Source organism: Taudactylus pleione, unplaced genomic scaffold (assembly GCF_031769625.1).
Source record: "Taudactylus pleione unplaced genomic scaffold, aTauple2 ptg001039l, whole genome shotgun sequence".
Lineage (NCBI taxonomy): Eukaryota > Metazoa > Chordata > Amphibia > Anura > Myobatrachidae > Taudactylus > Taudactylus pleione.
In genome coordinates this window covers 670,098-689,471 of record NW_028285440.1, presented here as the reverse complement: position 1 = coordinate 689,471, position 19,374 = coordinate 670,098, and the positions used below count along the sequence as shown (strand labels likewise).

The window sequence follows — 19,374 nt, the reverse complement described above, 5'->3', positions numbered from 1 at the left end:
GTAGGACAGTAATGTATGACACAAGGGAGCAGAGCAGTGATGATATTAGTGATGTAGCTGTCACTAGTGTATAGAGCATGTGTGGAGGTAGGATTAGGTGTAGGACACAGTAATGTATGACACAAGGGAGCAGAGCAGTGATGATATTAGTGATGTAGCTGTCACTAGTGTATAGAGCATGTGTGGAGGAAGGATTAGGTGTAGGACACAGTAATGTATGACACATGGGAGCAGAGCAGTGATGATATTAGTGATGTAGCTGTCACTAGTGTATAGAGCATGTGTGGAGGAAGGATTAGGTGTAGGACACAGTAATGTATGACACAAGGGAGCAGAGCAGTGATGATATTAGTGATGTAGCTGTCACTAGTGTATAGAGCATGTGTGGAGGAAGGATTAGGTGTAGGACACAGTAATGTATGACACAAGGGAGCAGAGCAGTGATGATATTAGTGATGTAGCTGTCACTAGTGTATAGAGCATGTGTGGAGGAAGGATTAGGTGTAGGACACAGTAATGTATGACACAAGGGAGCAGATCAGTGATGATATTAGTGATGTAGCTGTCACTAGTGTATAGAGCATGTGTGGAGGAAGGATTAGGTGTAGGACACAGTAATGTATGACACAAGGGAGCAGAGCAGTGATGATATTAGTGATGTAGCTGTCACTAGTGTATAGAGGATGTGTGGAGGAAGTATTAGGTGTAGGACACAGTAATGTATGACACAAGGGAGCAGAGCAGTGATGATATTAGTGATGTAGCTGTCACTAGTGTATAGAGCATGTGTGGAGGAAGGATTAGGTGTAGGACACAGTAATGTATGACACAAGGGAGCAGAGCAGTGATGATAATAGTGATGGAGCTGTCACTAGTGTATAGAGCATGTGTGGAGGAAGGATTAGGTGTATGACACAGTAATGTATGACACAAGGGAGCAGAGCAGTGATGATAATAGTGATGGAGCTGTCACTAGTGTATAGAGCATGTGTGGGGGAAGGATTAGTTGTATGACACAGTAATGTATGACACAAGGGAGCAGAGCAGTGATGATATTAGTGATGTAGCTGTCACTAGTGTATAGAGCATGTGTGGAGGAAGGATTAGGTGTAGGACACAGTAATGTATGACACAAGGGAGCAGAGCAGTGATGATATTAGTGATGTAGCTGTCACTAGTGTATAGAGCATGTGTGGAGGAAGGATTAGGTGTAGGACACAGTAATGTATGACACAAGGGAACAGAGCAGTGACGATATTAGTGATGTAGCTGTCTCTAGTGTATAGAGCATCTGTGGGGGAAGGATTAGGTTTAGGACACAGTAATGTATGACACAAGGGAGCAGAGCACTGATGATATTAGTGATGTAGCTGTCACTAGTGTATAGAGTATGTGTGGAGGAAGGATTAGGTGTAGGACACAGTAATGTATGACAATAGGGAGCAGAGCAGTGATGATATTAGTGATGTAGCTGTCACTAGTGTATAGAGCATGTGTGGAGGAAGGATTAGGTGTAGGACACAGTAATGTATGACACAAGGGAGCAGAGCAGTGATAATATTAGTGATGTAGCTGTCACTAGTGTATAGAGCATGTGTGGAGGAAGGATTAGGTGTAGGACACAGTAATGTATGACACATGGGAGCAGAGCAGTGATGATATTAGTGATGTAGATGTCACTAGTGTATAGAGCATGTGTGGAGGAAGGATTAGGTGTAGGACACAGTAATGTATGACACAAGGGAGCAGAGCAGTGATGATATTAGTGATGTAGCTGTCACTAGTGTATAGAGCATCTGTGGGGGAAGGATTAGGTTTAGGACACAGTAATGTATAACACAAGGGAGCAGAGCAGTGATGATATTAGTGATGTAGGTGTCACTAGTGTATAGAGCATGTGTGGGGGAAGGATTAGGTGTAGGATACAGTAATGTATGACACAAGGGAGCAGAGCACTGATGATATTAGTGATGTAGCTGTCACTAGTGTATAGAGCATGTGTGGAGGAAGGATTAGGTGTAGGACACAGTAATGTATGACACAAGGGAGCAGAGCAGTGATGATATTAGTGATGTAGCTGTCACTAGTGTATAGAGCATGTGTGGAGGAAGGATTAGGTGTAGGATACAGTAATGTATGACACAAGGGAGCAGAGCACTGATGATATTAGTGATGTAGCTGTCACTAGTGTATAGAGCATGTGTGGAGGAAGGATTAGGTGTAGGACACAGTAATGTATGACACAAGGGAGCAGAGCAGTGATGATATTAGTGATGTAGCTGTCACTAGTGTATAGAGCATGTGTGGAGGAAGGATTAAGTGTAGGACACAGTAATGTATGACACAAGGGAGCAGAGCAGTGATGATATTAGTGATGTAGCTGTCACTAGTGTATAGAGCATGTGTGGAGGAAGGATTAGGTGTAGGACACAGTAATGTATGACACAAGGGAGCAGAGCAGTGATGATATTAGTGATGTAGCTGTCACTAGTGTATAGAGCATGTGTGGAGGAAGGATTAGGTGTAGGACACAGTAATGTATGACACAAGGGAGCAGAGCAGTGATGATATTAGTGATGTAGCTGTCACTAGTGTATAGAGCATCTGTGGGGGAAGGATTAGGTGTAGGACACAGTAATGTATGACACAAGGGAGCAGAGCAGTGATGATATTAGTGATGTAGCTGTCACTAGTGTATAGAGCATGTGTGGGGGAAGGATTAGGTGTAGGACACAGTAATGTATGACACATGGGAGCAATGACACATGGGAGCAGAGCAGTGATGATATTAGTGATCTAGCTGTCACTAGTGTATAGAGTATGTGTGGAGGAAGGATTAGGTGTAGGACACAGTAATGTATGACACAAGGTAGCAGAGCAGTGATGATATTAGTGATGTAGATGTCACTAGTGTATAGAGCATGTGTGGAGGAAGGATTAGGTGTAGGACACAGTAATGTATGACACAAGGGAGCAGAGCAGTGATGATATTAGTGATGGAGCTGTCACTAGTGTATAGAGCATGTGTGGAGGAAGGATTAGGTGTAGGACACAGTAATATATGACACAAGGGAGCAGAGCAGTGATGATATTAGTGATGTAGATGTCACTAGTGTATAGAGCATGTGTGGAGGAAGGATTAGGTTTTAGGGACACAGTAATGTATGACAATAGGGAGCAGAGCAGTGATGATATTAGTGATACAGCTGTCACTAGTGTATAGAGCATGTGTGGGGGGAAGGATTAGGTGTAGGACACAGTAATGTATGACACAAGGGAGCAGAGCAGTGATGATATTAGTGATGTAGCTGTCCACTAGTGTATAGAGCATGTGTGGAGGAAGGATTAGGTTTAGGGACACAGTAATGTATGACACAAGGGAGCAGAGCAGTGATGATAATAGTGATGTAGATGTCACTAGTGTATAGAGCATGTGTGGAGGAAGTATTAGGTGTAGGACACAGTTATGTATGACACAAGGGAGCAGAGCAGTGATGATATTAGTGATGCAGCTGTCACTAGTGTATAGAGCATGTGTGGAGGAAGGATTAGGTGTAGTACACAGTAATGTAAGACAATAGGGAACAGAGCAGTGATGATATTAGTGATGTAGCTGTCCACTAGTGTATAGAGCATGTGTGGAGGGGATGATTAGGTGTAGGACACAGTAATGTATGACACAAGGGAGCAGAGCAGTGATGATATTAGTGATGTAGTTTGTCACTAGTGTATAGAGGAATGTGTGGGGGAAGGATTAGGTGTAGGACACAGTAAATGTATGACACATGGGAGCAGAGCAGTGATGATATTAGTGATGTAGCTGTCACTAGTGTATAGAGCATGTGTGGAGGAAGGATTAGGTGTAGGACACAGTAATGTATGGACACAAGGGAGCAGAGCAGTGATGATATTAGTGATGTAGCTGTCACTAGTGTATAGAGCATGTGTGGGAGTAAGGATTAGGTGTAGGGACACAGTAATGTATGACACAAGGGAGCAGAGCAGTCGATGATATTAGTGATGTAGCTGTCACTAGTGTATAGAGCATGTGTAGTGGAAGGATTAGGTGTAGGACACAGTAATATATGACACAAGGGAGCAGAGCAGTGATGATATTAGTGATGTAGCTGTCACTAGTGTATAGAGCATGTGTGGAGGAAGGATTAGGTGTAGGACACAGTAATGTATGACACAAGGGAGCAGAGCAGTGTTGATATTAGTGATGTAGCTGTCACTAGTGTATAGAGCATGTGTGGAGGAAGGATTAGGTGTAGGACACAGTAATGTATGACACAAGGGAGCAGAGCAGTGTTGATATTAGTGATGTAGCTGTCACTAGTGTATAGAGCATGTGTGGAGGAAGGATTAGGTGTAGGACACAGTAATGTATGACAATAGGGAGCAGAGCAGTGATGATATTAGTGATGGAGCTGTCCACTAGTGTACAGAGCATGTGTGGGGGGAAGGATTAGGTGTAGGACACAGTAATGTATGACACAAGGGAGCAGAGCAGTGATGATATTAGTGATGTAGATGTCACTAGTGTATAGAGCATGTGTGGAGGAAGGATTAGGTGTAGGACACAGTAATGTATGACACAAGGGAGCAGAGCAGTGATGATATTAGTGATGTAGATGTCACTAGTGTATAGAGCATGTGTGGAGGAAGGATTAGGTGTAGGGACACAGTAATGTATGGACACAATGGAGCAGAGCAGTGATGATATTAGTGATGTAGATGTCACTAGTATATAGAGGATGTGTGGAGGAAGGATTAGGTGTAGGACACAGTAATGTATGACACAAGGGAGCAGAGCAGTGATGATATTAGTGATACAGCTGTCACTAGTGTATAGAGCATGTGTGGAGGAAGGATTAGGTGTATGACACAGTAATGTATGACACAAGGGGAGCAGAGCAGTGATAATATTAGTGATGTATCTGTCACTAGTGTATAGAGCATGTGTGGGGGAAGGATTAGGTGTAGGACACAGTAATGTATGACACAAGGGAGCAGAGCAGTGATGATATTAGTGATGTATCTGTCACTATTGTATAGAGCATGTGTGGAGGAAGGATTAGGTGTAGGACACAGTAATGTATGACACAAGGGAGCAGAGCAGTGATGATATTAGTGATGTAGATGTCACTAGTGTATAGAGGATGTGTGGAGGAAGGATTAGGTGTAGGACACAGTAATGTATGACACATGGGAGCAGAGCAGTGATGATATTAGTGATGTATCTGTCACTAGTGTATAGAGCATGTGTGGGGGAAGGATTAGGTGTAGGACACAGTAATGTATGACACATAGGAGCAGAGCAGTGATGATATTAGTGATGTAGCTGTCACTAGTGTATAGAGCATGTGTGGAGGAAGGATTAGGTGTAGGACACAGTAATGTATGACACAAGGGAGCAGAGCAGTGATGATATTAGTGATGTAGATGTCACTAGTGTATAGAGCATGTGTGGAGGAAGGATTAGGTGTAGGACACAGTAATGTATGACACAAGGGAGCAGAGCAGTGATGATATTAGTGATGTAGCTGTCACTAGTGTATAGAGGATGTGTGGAGGAAGGATTAGGTGTAGGACACAGTAATGTATGACACAAGGGAGCACAGCAGTGATGATATTAGTGATGTAGCTGTCACTAGTGTATAGAGCATGTGTGGAGGAAGGATTAGGTGTATGACACACTAATGTATGACACAAGGGAGCAGAGCAGTGATGATATTAGTGATGTAGCTGTCACTAGTGTATAGAGCATGTGTGGAGGAAGGATTAGGTGTAGGACACAGTAATGTATGACACAAGGGAGCAGAGCAGTGATGATATTAGTGATGTAGCTGTCACTAGTGTATAGAGCATGTGTGGAGGAAGGATTAGGTGTATGACAGTAATGTATGACACAAGGGAGCAGAGCAGTGATGATATTAGTGATGTAGCTGTCACTAGTGTATAGAGCATGTGTGGGGGAAGGATTAGGTGTAGGACACAGTAATGTATGACACAAGGGAGCACAGCAGTGATGATATTAGTGATGTAGCTGTCACTAGTGTATAGAGCATGTGTGGAGGAAGGATTAGGTGTAGGACACAGTAATGTATGACACAAGGGAGCACAGCAGTGATGATATTAGTGATGTAGCTGTCACTAGTATATAGAGCATGTGTGGAGGAAGGATTAGGTGTAGGACACAGTAATGTGTGACACAAGGGAGCACAGCAGTGATGATATTAGTGATGTAGATGTCACTAGTGTATAGAGCATGTGTGGAGGAAGGATTAGGTGTAGGACACAGTAATGTGTGACACAAGGGAGCACAGCAGTGATGATATTAGTGATGTAGATGTCACTAGTGTATAGAGCATGTGTGGGGGAAGGATTAGGTGTATGACACAGTAATGTATGACACATGGGAGCAGAGCAGTGATGATATTAGTGATGTAGGTGTCACTAGTGTATAGAGCATGTGTGGAGGAAGGATTAGGTGTATGACACAGTAATGTATGACACATGGGAGCAGAGCAGTGATGATATTAGTGATGTAGCTGTCACTAGTGTATAGAGCATGTGTGGAGGAAGGATTAGGTGTAGGACACAGTAATGTATGACACAAGGGAGCAGAGCAGTGTTGATATTAGTGATGTAGATGTGACTAGTGTATAGAGCATGTGTGGGGGAAGGATTAGGTGTAGGACACAGTAATGTATGACACAAGGGAGCACAGCAGTGATGATATTAGTGATGTAGCTGTCACTAGTGTATAGAGCATGTGTGGAGGAAGGATTAGGTGTAGGACACAGTAATGTATGACACATGGGAGCAGAGCAGTGATGATATTAGTGATGTAGCTGTCACTAGTGTATAGAGCATGTGTGGAGGAAGTATTAGGTGTAGGACACAGTAATGTATGACACAAGGGAGCAGAGCAGTGATGATATTAGTGATGTAGCTGTCACTAGTGTATAGAGCATGTGTGGGGGAAGGATTAGGTGTAGGACACAGTAATGTATGACACAAGGGAGCAGAGCAGTGTTGATATTAGTGATGTAGATGTGACTAGTGTATAGAGCATGTGTGGGGGAAGGATTAGGTGTAGGACACAGTAATGTATGACACAAGGGAGCAGAGCAGTGATGATATTAGTGATGTAGCTGTCACTAGTGTATAGAGCATGTGTGGAGGAAGGATTAGGTATAGGACACAGTAATGTATGACACAAGGGAGCAGAGCAGTGATGATATTAGTGATGTAGCAGTCACTAGTGTATAGAGCATGTGTGTAGGAAGGATTAGGTGTAGGACACAGTAATGTATGACATAAGGGAGCAGAGCAGTGATGACATTAGTGATGTAGATGTGACTAGTGTATAGACCATGTATGGAGGAAGGATTAGGTGTAGGACACAGTAATGTATGACACAAGGGAGCAGAGCAGTGATGATATTAGTGATGTAGCTGTCACTAGTGTATAGAGCATGTGTGGAGGAAGGATTAGGTGTAGGACACAGTAATGTATGACACAAGGGAGCAGAGCAGTGATGATATTAGTGATGTAGATGTGACTAGTGTATAGAGCATGTGTGGAGGAAGGATTAGGTGTAGGACACAGTAATGTATGACACAAGGGAGCAGAGCAGTGATGATATTAGTGATGTAGATGTGACTAGTGTATAGACCATGTATGGAGGAAGGATTAGGTGTAGGACACAGTAATGTATGACACAAGGGAGCAGAGCAGTGATGATATTAGTGATGTAGCTGTCACTAGTGTATAGAGCATGTGTGGAGGAAGGATTAGGTGTAGGATACAGTAATGTATGACACAAGGGAGCAGAGCAGTGATGATATTAGTGATGTAGCTGTCACTAGTGTATAGAGCATGTGTGGGGGAAGGATTAGGTGTAGTACACAGTAATGTATGACACAAGGGAGCAGAGCAGTGATGATATTAGTGATACAGCTGTCACTAGTGTATAGAGCATGTGTGGAGGAAGGATTAGGTGTAGGACACAGTAATGTATGACACAAGGGAGCAGAGCAGTGATGATATTAGTGATGTAGGTGTCACTAGTGTATAGAGCATGTGTGGAGGAAGGATTAGGTGTAGGACACAGTAATGTATGACACAAGGGAGCAGAGCAGTGATGATATTAGTGATGTAGCTGTCACTAGTATATAGAGCATGTGTGGAGGAAGGATTAGGTGTAGGATACAGTAATGTATGACACAAGGGAGGAGAGCAGTGATGATATTAGTGATGTAGCTGTCACTAGTGTATAGAGCATGTGTGGAGGAAGGATTAGGTGTAGGACACAGTAATATATGACACAAGGGAGCAGAGCAGTGATGATATTAGTGATGTAGATGTCACTAGTGTATAGAGCATGTGTGGAGGAAGGATTAGGTTTAGGACACAGTAATGTATGACAATAGGGAGCAGAGCAGTGATGATATTAGTGATACAGCTGTCACTAGTGTATAGAGCATGTGTGGGGGAAGGATTAGGTGTAGGACACAGTAATGTATGACACAAGGGAGCAGAGCAGTGATGATATTAGTGATGTAGCTGTCACTAGTGTATAGAGCATGTGTGGAGGAAGGATTAGGTTTAGGACACAGTAATGTATGACACAAGGGAGCAGAGCAGTGATGATAATAGTGATGTAGATGTCACTAGTGTATAGAGCATGTGTGGAGGAAGGATTAGGTGTAGGACACAGTAATGTAAGACAATAGGGAACAGAGCAGTGATGATATTAGTGATGAAGCTGTCACTAGTGTATAGAGCATGTGTGGAGGGATGATTAGGTGTAGGACACAGTAATGTATGACACAAGGGAGCAGAGCAGTGATGATATTAGTGATGTAGTTGTCACTAGTGTATAGAGGATGTGTGGGGGAAGGATTAGGTGTAGGACACAGTAATGTATGACACATGGGAGCAGAGCAGTGATGATATTAGTGATGTAGCTGTCACTAGTGTATAGAGCATGTGTGGAGGAAGGATTAGGTGTAGGACACAGTAATGTAAGACACAAGGGAACAGAGCAGTGATGATATTAGTGATGTAGCTGTCACTAGTGTATAGAGCATGTGTGGAGGAAGGATTAGGTGTAGGACACAGTAATGTATGACACAAGGGAGCAGAGCAGTGATGATATTAGTGATGTAGCTGTCACTAGTGTATAGAGCATGTGTGGAGGAAGGATTAGGTGTAGGACACAGTAATGTATGACACAAGGGAGCAGAGCAGTGATGATATTAGTGATGTAGCTGTCACTAGTGTATAGAGCATGTGTAGTGGAAGGATTAGGTGTAGGACACAGTAATATATGACACAAGGGAGCAGAGCAGTGATGATATTAGTGATGTAGCTGTCACTAGTGTATAGAGCATGTGTGGAGGAAGGATTAGGTGTAGGACACAGTAATGTATGACACAAGGGAGCAGAGCAGTGTTGATATTAGTGATGTAGCTGTCACTAGTGTATAGAGCATGTGTGGAGGAAGGATTAGGTGTAGGACACAGTAATGTATGACAATAGGGAGCAGAGCAGTGATGATATTAGTGATGTAGATGTCACTAGTGTATAGAGCATGTGTGGAGGAAGGATTAGGTGTAGTACACAGTCATGTATGACACAAGGGAGCAGAGCAGTGATGATATTAGTGATGTAGATGTCACTAGTGTATAGAGCATGTGTGGAGGAAGGATTAGGTGTAGGACACAGTAATGTATGACACAAGGGAGCAGAGCAGTGATGATATTAGTGATGTAGATGTCACTAGTGTATAGAGCATGTGTGGAGGAAGGATTAGGTGTAGGACACAGTAATGTATGACACAAGGGAGCAGAGCAGTGATGATATTAGTGATGTAGATGTCACTAGTGTATAGAGCATGTGTGGAGGAAGGATTAGGTGTAGGACACAGTAATGTATGACACAATGGAGCAGAGCAGTGATGATATTAGTGATGTAGATGTCACTAGTATATAGAGGATGTGTGGAGGAAGGATTAGGTGTAGGACACAGTAATGTATGACACAAGGGAGCAGAGCAGTGATGATATTAGTGATACAGCTGTCACTAGTGTATAGAGCATGTGTGGAGGAAGGATTAGGTGTATGACACAGTAATGTATGACACATGGGAGCAGAGCAGTGATGATATTAGTGATATAGATGTCACTAGTGTATAGAGCATGTGTGGAGGAAGGATTAGGTGTAGGACACAGTAATGTATGACACAAGGGAGCAGAGCAGTGATAATATTAGTGATGTATCTGTCACTAGTGTATAGAGCATGTGTGGGGGAAGGATTAGGTGTAGGACACAGTAATGTATGACACAAGGGAGCAGAGCAGTGATGATATTAGTGATGTATCTGTCACTAGTGTATAGAGCATGTGTGGAGGAAGGATTAGGTGTAGGACACAGTAATGTATGACACAAGGGAGCAGAGCAGTGATGATATTAGTGATGTAGCTGTCACTAGTGTATAGAGGATGTGTGGAGGAAGGATTAGGTGTAGGACACAGTAATGTATGACACATGGGAGCAGAGCAGTGATGATATTAGTGATGTATCTGTCACTAGTGTATAGAGCATGTGTGGGGGAAGGATTAGGTGTAGGACACAGTAATGTATGACACATAGGAGCAGAGCAGTGATGATATTAGTGATGTAGCTGTCACTAGTGTATAGAGCATGTGTGGAGGAAGGATTAGGTGTAGGACACAGTAATGTATGACACAAGGGAGCAGAGCAGTGATGATATTAGTGATGTAGCTGTCACTAGTGTATAGAGGATGTGTGGAGGAAGGATTAGGTGTAGGACACAGTAATGTATGACACAAGGGAGCACAGCAGTGATGATATTAGTGATGTAGCTGTCACTAGTGTATAGAGCATGTGTGGAGGAAGGATTAGGTGTATGACACACTAATGTATGACACAAGGGAGCAGAGCAGTGATGATATTAGTGATGTAGCTGTCACTAGTGTATAGAGCATGTGTGGAGGAAGGATTAGGTGTAGGACACAGTAATGTATGACACAAGGGAACAGAGCAGTGATGATATTAGTGATGTAGGTGTCACTAGTGTATAGAGCATGTGTGGAGGAAGGATTAGGTGTAGGACACAGTAATATATGACACAAGGGAGCAGAGCAGTGATGATATTAGTGATGTAGCTGTCACTAGTGTATAGAGCATGTGTGGAGGAAGGATTAGGTGTATGACAGTAATGTATGACACAAGGGAGCAGAGCAGTGATGATATTAGTGATGTAGCTGTCACTAGTGTATAGAGCATGTGTGGGGGAAGGATTAGGTGTAGGACACAGTAATGTATGACACAAGGGAGCAGAGCAGTGATGATAATAGTGATACAGCTGTCACTAGTGTATAGAGCATGTGTGGAGGAAGGATTAGGTGTATGACACAGTAATGTATGACACAAGGGAGCAGAGCAGTGATGATATTAGTGATGTAGCTGTCACTAGTGTATAGAGCATGTGTGGAGGAAGGATTAGGTGTATGACACAGTAATGTATGACACAAGGGAGCACAGCAGTGATGATATTAGTGATGTAGCTGTCACTAGTGTATAGAGCATGTGTGGAGGAAGGATTAGGTGTATGACACAGTAATGTATGACACAAGGGAGCAGAGCAGTGATGATATTAGTGATGTAGCTGTCACTAGTGTATAGAGCATGTGTGGAGGAAGGATTAGGTGTAGGACACAGTAATGTATGACACAAGGGAACAGAGCAGTGATGATATTAGTGATGTAGGTGTCACTAGTGTATAGAGCATGTGTGGAGGAAGGATTAGGTGTAGGACACAGTAATATATGACACAAGGGAGCAGAGCAGTGATGATATTAGTGATGTAGTTGTCACTAGTGTATAGAGCATGTGTGGAGGAAGGATTAGGTGTATGACACAGTAATGTATGACACAAGGGAGCAGAGCAGTGATGATATTAGTGATGTAGATGTGACTAGTGTATAGACCATGTATGGAGGAAGGATTAGGTGTAGGACACAGTAATGTATGACACAAGGGAGCACAGCAGTGATGATATTAGTGATGTAGCTGTCACTAGTGTATAGAGCATGTGTGGAGGAAGGATTAGGTGTATGACACAGTAATGTATGACACAAGGGAGCAGAGCAGTGATGATATTAGTGATGTAGCTGTCACTAGTGTATAGAGCATGTGTGGAGGAAGGATTAGGTGTAGGACACAGTAATATATGACACAAGGGAGCAGAGCAGTGATGATATTAGTGATGTAGCTGTCACTAGTGTATAGAGCATGTGTGGAGGAAGGATTAGGTGTAGGACACAGTAATGTATGACACAAGGGAGCAGAGCAGTGATGATATTAGTGATGTAGCTGTCACTAGTGTATAGAGCATGTGTGGGGGAAGGATTAGGTGTAGGACACAGTAATGTATGACACAAGGGAGCAGAGCAGTGATGATAATAGTGATACAGCTGTCACTAGTGTATAGAGCATGTGTGGAGGAAGGATTAGGTGTATGACACAGTAATGTATGACACAAGGGAGCAGAGCAGTGATGATATTAGTGATGTAGCTGTCACTAGTGTATAGAGCATGTGTGGAGGAAGGATTAGGTGTAGGACACAGTAATGTATGACACAAGGGAGCAGAGCAGTGTTGATATTAGTGATGTAGATGCGACTAGTGTATAGAGCATGTGTGGAGGAAGGATTAGGTGTAGGACACAGTAATGTATGACACAAGGGAGCACAGCAGTGATGATATTAGTGATGTAGCTGTCACTAGTGTATAGAGCATGTGTGGAGGAAGGATTAGGTGTATGACACAGTAATGTATGACACAAGGGAGCAGAGCAGTGATGACATTAGTGATGTAGATGTGACTAGTGTATAGAGCATGTGTGGGGGAAGGATTAGGTGTAGGACACAGTAATGTATGACATAAGGGAGCAGAGCAGTGATGACATTAGTGATGTAGATGTGACTAGTGTATAGAGCATGTGTGGGGGAAGGATTAGGTGTAGGACACAGTAATGTATGACATAAGGGAGCAGAGCAGTGATGACATTAGTGATGTAGATGTGACTAGTGTATAGAGCATGTGTGGGGGAAGGATTAGGTGTAGGACACAGTAATGTATGACACAAGGGAGCAGAGCAGTGATGATATTAGTGATGTAGCTGTCACTAGTGTATAGAGCATGTGTGGGGGAAGGATTAGGTGTAGGACACAGTAATGTATGACACAAGGGAGCAGAGCAGTGATGATATTAGTGATGTAGCTGTCTCTAGTATATAGAGCATGTGTGGAGGAAGGATTAGGTGTAGGACACAGTAATGTATGACACAAGGGAGCAGAGCAGTGATGATATTAGTGATGTAGCTGTCACTAGTGTATAGAGCATGTGTGGAGGAAGGATTAGGTGTAGGACACAGTAATGTATGACACAAGGGAGCAGAGCAGTGTTGATATTAGTGATGTAGCTGTCTCTAGTATATAGAGCATGTGTGGAGGAAGGATTAGGTGTAGGACACAGTAATGTATGACACAAGGGAGCAGAGCAGTGATGATATTAGTGATGTAGCTGTCACTAGTGTATAGAGCATGTGTGGGGGAAGGATTAGGTGTAGGACACAGTAATGTATGACACAAGGGAGCAGAGCAGTGTTGATATTAGTGATGTAGATGTGACTAGTGTATAGAGCATGTGTGGGGGAAGGATTAGGTGTAGGACACAGTAATGTATGACACAAGGGAGCAGAGCAGTGATGATATTAGTGATGGAGCTGTCACTAGTGTACAGAGCATGTGTGGGGGGAAGGATTAGGTGTAGGACACAGTAATGTATGACACAAGGGAGCAGAGCAGTGATGATATTAGTGATGTAGCTGTCACTAGTGTATATAGCATGTGTGGAGGAAGGATTAGGTGTAGGACACAGTAATGTATGACACAAGGGAGCAGAGCAGTGATGATATTAGTGATGTAGCTGTCACTAGTGTATATAGCATGTGTGGAGGAAGGATTAGGTGTAGGACACAGTAATGTATGACACAAGGGAGCAGAGCAGTGATGATATTAGTGATGTAGCTGTCACTAGTGTATAGAGCATGTGTGGGGGAAGGATTAGGTGTAGTACACAGTAATGTATGACACAAGGGAGCAGAGCAGTGATGATATTAGTGATGTAGATGTCACTAGTGTATAGAGCATGTGTGGAGGAAGGATTAGGTGTAGGACACAGTAATGTATGACACAAGGGAGCAGAGCAGTGATGATATTAGTGATACAGCTGTCACTAGTGTATAGAGCATGTGTGGAGGAAGGATTAGGTGTAGGACACAGTAATGTATGACACAAGGGAGCAGAGCAGTGATGATATTAGTGATGGAGCTGTCACTAGTGTACAGAGCATGTGTGGGGGGAAGGATTAGGTGTAGGACACAGTAATGTATGACACAAGGGAGCAGAGCAGTGATGATATTAGTGATGTAGCTGTCACTAGTGTATATAGCATGTGTGGAGGAAGGATTAGGTGTAGGACACAGTAATGTATGACACAAGGGAGCAGAGCAGTGATGATATTAGTGATGTAGATGTGACTAGTGTATATAGCATGTGTGGAGGAAGGATTAGGTGTAGGACACAGTAATGTATGACACAAGGGAGCAGAGCAGTGATGATATTAGTGATGTAGCTGTCACTAGTGTATAGAGCATGTGTGGGGGAAGGATTAGGTGTAGTACACAGTAATGTATGACACAAGGGAGCAGAGCAGTGATGATATTAGTGATGTAGATGTCACTAGTGTATAGAGCATGTGTGGAGGAAGGATTAGGTGTAGGACACAGTAATGTATGACACAAGGGAGCAGAGCAGTGATGATATTAGTGATACAGCTGTCACTAGTGTATAGAGCATGTGTGGAGGAAGGATTAGGTGTAGGACACAGTAATGTATGACACAAGGGAGCAGAGCAGTGATGATATTAGTGATGTAGGTGTCACTAGTGTATAGAGCATGTGTGGAGGAAGGATTAGGTGTAGGACACAGTAATGTATGACACAAGGGAGCAGAGCAGTGATGATATGTGACTGAACCTGCAGGTGTGGAAGATGGGGGATACACTGGGACACCCCTTTGCTGGTCACTTTAGTTCGGTCCAGGTTTAACTCCTCCAAGAGTTTCAGTCCCCGTAGATAGAACAGTCCGATGTCTGACACTGATGTGTTACACAGGGAAAGAACTCGCAACCTATAGAATCAATAATGAGTTATGGTAAGAACTTACTTTTGTTATCTCTCTTTCTACGAAGTCCATAGGGTCCACAGGGAGACCTTGGGGTATAGGTGATGATGGAGTCATCCAGGCACAATGCAGTTAAATTTTTCTTCCAGGATGCACTTGGTCTCCCTCTATACCCCGCCCCTGGATAAGAGGCACCTCAGTTTGATAGCAAGCCAAAGGCTGGAGGATAAAAGAGAGAGAAAGAAGTCTGGAACACTCAAGAATCCTATTCTCACACAGAAGACGGAAAACCGGTGACCAGAGCGAAACCCATCTGAAGCACAGGTTCATCAGGGTCGGTGCCCTGTGGACCCTATGGACTTCGTAGAAAGAGAGATAAGAAAGGTAAGTTCTTACCATATCTCTCATTTTCTACTTCAGGGTCCATAGGCTCCACAGGGAGTCCTTGGGGATGTCCCAAAGCAGTCGCTTTAAGGGCGGGGGCGCTCCTGTGCAGAGAGGAGAATCCGCCGCCCAAAGGAAGCATCCTGAGAGGCAAAGGTATCAAATGCATAATACCTCACAAAGGTCTGGACAGAAGACCACGTGGCCGCCGTACAAAGCTGAACAGCCGAGGCGCCACGGCGAGCTGCCCATGAAGGACCCACAGCCCGAGTAGAATGAGCAGTAATAGAGGGCGGCACTGGAAGGCCCTCATGAGTGTAAGCCTCAGAGATCGGCAAGTGAATCCATCTAGCCAAAGTTTGTTTATTGGCCGAGTCCGACCTCCTAAGGGAACTGGTACGGTCCACATAAATCCTGAAGACATGTACAACATCTAATGAGGCCTCACCTGCCGAGAGATCTAGAGAATTAAAGGCTGCTACAATAATTTCCTCATTAATGTGGAAACTAGAAACCACCTTAGGAAGGAACCGAAGGCCTGATTCAGACTCGCTCGCGAGCGCTATGCGCTCGCAAGCGGGTCGATGGTGGCCCAGTGCGCATGCGCGAGACCCGGATAGCGACGGGTCTCATACCAAAGGGGGCGTGCTGTCGATGTTGAGTGACAGCACGCCCCCTTTGGTGGGCGGGCCGGGGGAGTGGCTGCCCAGACGGAGGCGTTCCCATGGGAACGCCTACCGTCTGGGGCCGGCACCACTGACATCACAAGTGATGTTAGTGAGAAAGCTTTCGGGTCTGTTAGAGCCAAAAGCTCTCTGGGGCCCTACCACAAGGGTCTCATCGCAAGCCTGATGGTCGCGATGGTCTTGACCATCGCGACCATCTTCCTGGCCGCTCGCTGTAGCTGTGGGTGGTCACCCATAGCTATGTGAGCGGCCAGGGGGCCGCTCTAAAAAACAAGAAGGCCGGCCCTGATTCAGAGTGAGTGCTCTGTCAGAGCGTCCGGCTCTGAATCAGGGCCTGAGGGCGAGTCTGAAGCACCGCTCTATCCCGGTGAAAAACCAGAATTGGGGAACGGAAAGAGAGAGCCCCCAAGTCTGATACTCTTCTGGCGGAAGCAATAGCCAGAAGAAAAACAGTCTTAGCTGTAAGCCATTTGAAATCCACTGAGTCCAGGGGTTCAAATGGAGGGCCTTGGAGGGCCCTAATGACCACAGCCAAATTCTAAGGTGCAACAGGAGGGACAAAGGGAGGCTGAATGTGAAGGACAACCTGTAGGAAAGTGCGGATATCAGAAAGAGCAATCCTTTGCTGGAACCACCCTGAAAGAGCAGATACATGCACATTCAGCGAGATAAGGTGGAGACCAAGATTCAAACCCGCCTGCAGGAAAGCCAAAACTCTGGATATCCAAAACACCTGGTGATTGTAACCTTTGGGACGACACCATTGAAAGTAGGCCTGCCACACCATGTGGCAAATCCTGGCAGAGGCTGGTTTACGTGCTCTGAGCATGGTATTAACCCCTTGGACTTTAGGAGGGATATCTCAAGAGCCACGCTGTCAAAGACAGACTACCAAGGTCCAGGGAAAGGCAAGGACCTTGAGACAACAGGTCCTGACATTGAGACAACAGCAACAGAGTGTCGATGGAGAAACTCTGAAGTTCTGAGTGCTGTCTGGGCCACGCTGGAGCCACCAGCAGGAAAGTGCCTCCTCCTTGTTTGAACTTCCTATGTACTGTACTTGAGGAAGAAGAGAGATTGGAGGAAACAGGTACGCAAACTGGAAGGTCCACTTGACTGACAGAGTATCTACCAAGAGAGCCTTGGTGTCTCTTGTTCTGTACCCGTACACTGGCAGTTTGTGATTGTGTTGGGAGGCTATGAGGTTCACGTCCGGAAGGCCCCACTTGTCCACTAGGAGCTGAAACACTTCTTGGTGAAGAGACCATTCTCAGGGATGCATGTCGTGAAGGCTGAGGAAGTCCGCTTCCCAATTGAGAACTCCTGGAATGAACACTGTCGATATGGCTGGGAGATGACCTTCCGTCCATGTCAGAATGCGTGACACTTCTGTCATTGTCGCCTGACTTCGAATTCCTCTTTGATGGTTGAAGTAAGCCTTGGTCGTGGCGTTGTCTGCCTGAACTTGCACAGGTTTTCCGTGAAGTAGGAGTCTGGCTAGCTGCAGGGCCCTGAAGACCACCCGAAGTTCCAATATGTTAATTGGCAGGGCAGACTCCTCTGCTGTTCAGCGTCCCTGAAATGAGTGTGGACCTGTCACTGCGCCCCAATCCCGGAGACTGACCAAAAAGAAGCGCCCCCTGATGAGGTGGCCCGCCTGCTGCCACCAAGCAAGAGACAGACGCACCTCCGGAGAAAGCACTATCATTTGTACCTTTATCCGATGGTGTAAGCCGACCCACCTGGAGAGGATCAATTTCTGTAGAAGCCGGGAATGAAACTGCGCATATTCCACCATGACGAAAGTCGACACCATGGAGCCCAGTAACTGCATTGCTGAGTGGATGGACACTCGGCGACTGTGGAGGCGTTTGCAAAGTGGAGATCTTTTCTGCAGTCAGAAAGATCCGCTGCTGTTGTGAATCTGTTGTGAATCTCAGATGGAGCCTCCTTTGACATGGAATCAAGGAGGACTTCTCCCCATTGATCAACCACCCGTGCGCCTGAAGCTCAGATATTGTCAGCTGTAGGTGGTGGTGAAGTACCTCTGGAGACCCTGCGAACAGTAAAAGATCGTCCAGGTAGGGTAACAGGCGGACTCCCTGCAGCCGTAGATGGGCTGCCATTACCGCCATAAGTTTGGTAAACACCAGAGGTGCAGTAAAGAGGCCAAACGGTAGAGCCCAAAATTGGAAACGTTGTCGCAAAACAGCAAACCTGAAAAAAACGCTGGAGAAACGAAGTAATTGGAATATGCAGGTATGCATCCTGAATATCCAGTGACACCATAAAATCCCCAGGTTCCATAGACAGTATAACTGAGTGTAGGGTTCCATCCTGAACTGAGGTACCCTGAGGAATTTGTTCAGGGACTTGAGATTGAGGATAGGCTGATGGGATCCGTTCGGTCTTTCAACCAGAAAGGGATTGGAATAATAATCTGTTCCCCTCTGGGGCAACGGGGACAGGTACTATGACTCCTGCTTGAAGCAATTAGTGTACAGTCTTCTGGATTTGTAAAGCCTTGTCTTTGTCTGACTGAAGGCCTATGCAGAAAAACTGATGGGAAGGTCTTCTGTGGAAGGAGAGGGCGTACCCGTGAGAGACTACTTCTCTTACACAGGTGTCTGCGGTGGTCTGACACCAACACTGGGTGAACTGAAGAAGTCGGCTTCCCACCCTGGGACCCCCAGAGGGAGGCCTATCCCGTTAGGCTGAGGGTTTATCCTCGGACTTGGAAGCAGGATGTTATGTACTCCAGGCCTGTTTCTTGGGTTTGACAGCCTTTCTGGAAGCTGACAGTCTTGGGAAGGCCTGACCTGGGGGGCTAACCTTGAGGATCGAAAGGAGGAGGTGCAAGGCTTCGATGAAGCCGAAGGCAGAAACGCAGAATTAACCGCTGCCAACCTATCCCCAGTCCTGTCCATGTCAGGATCAAACAATACTTCCCCAGTGTATGACGAGCATGGTAGGCCTTTCTTGGAATCAGCATCTGCCCTCCAAGAATGCAACCACAGG

At 45.0% G+C, this 19,374-nt stretch overlaps 1 protein-coding gene across 6 annotated transcripts in view; it reads right to left on the bottom strand.

The window, feature by feature from the left end:
- The window catches only part of LOC148454020 (uncharacterized), a 954,022-nt gene that overhangs the window by 332,474 nt on the left and 602,174 nt on the right, over positions 1–19,374 (bottom strand). For all 6 annotated transcript variants that reach the window (XM_088461342.1, XM_088461343.1, XM_088461341.1 and 3 more), the window contains one exon: positions 15,139–15,292. In XM_088461342.1, coding sequence (XP_088317468.1) covers positions 15,139–15,292 — 154 coding nt within the window. The remainder of the gene's footprint in view (positions 1–15,138; positions 15,293–19,374) is intronic.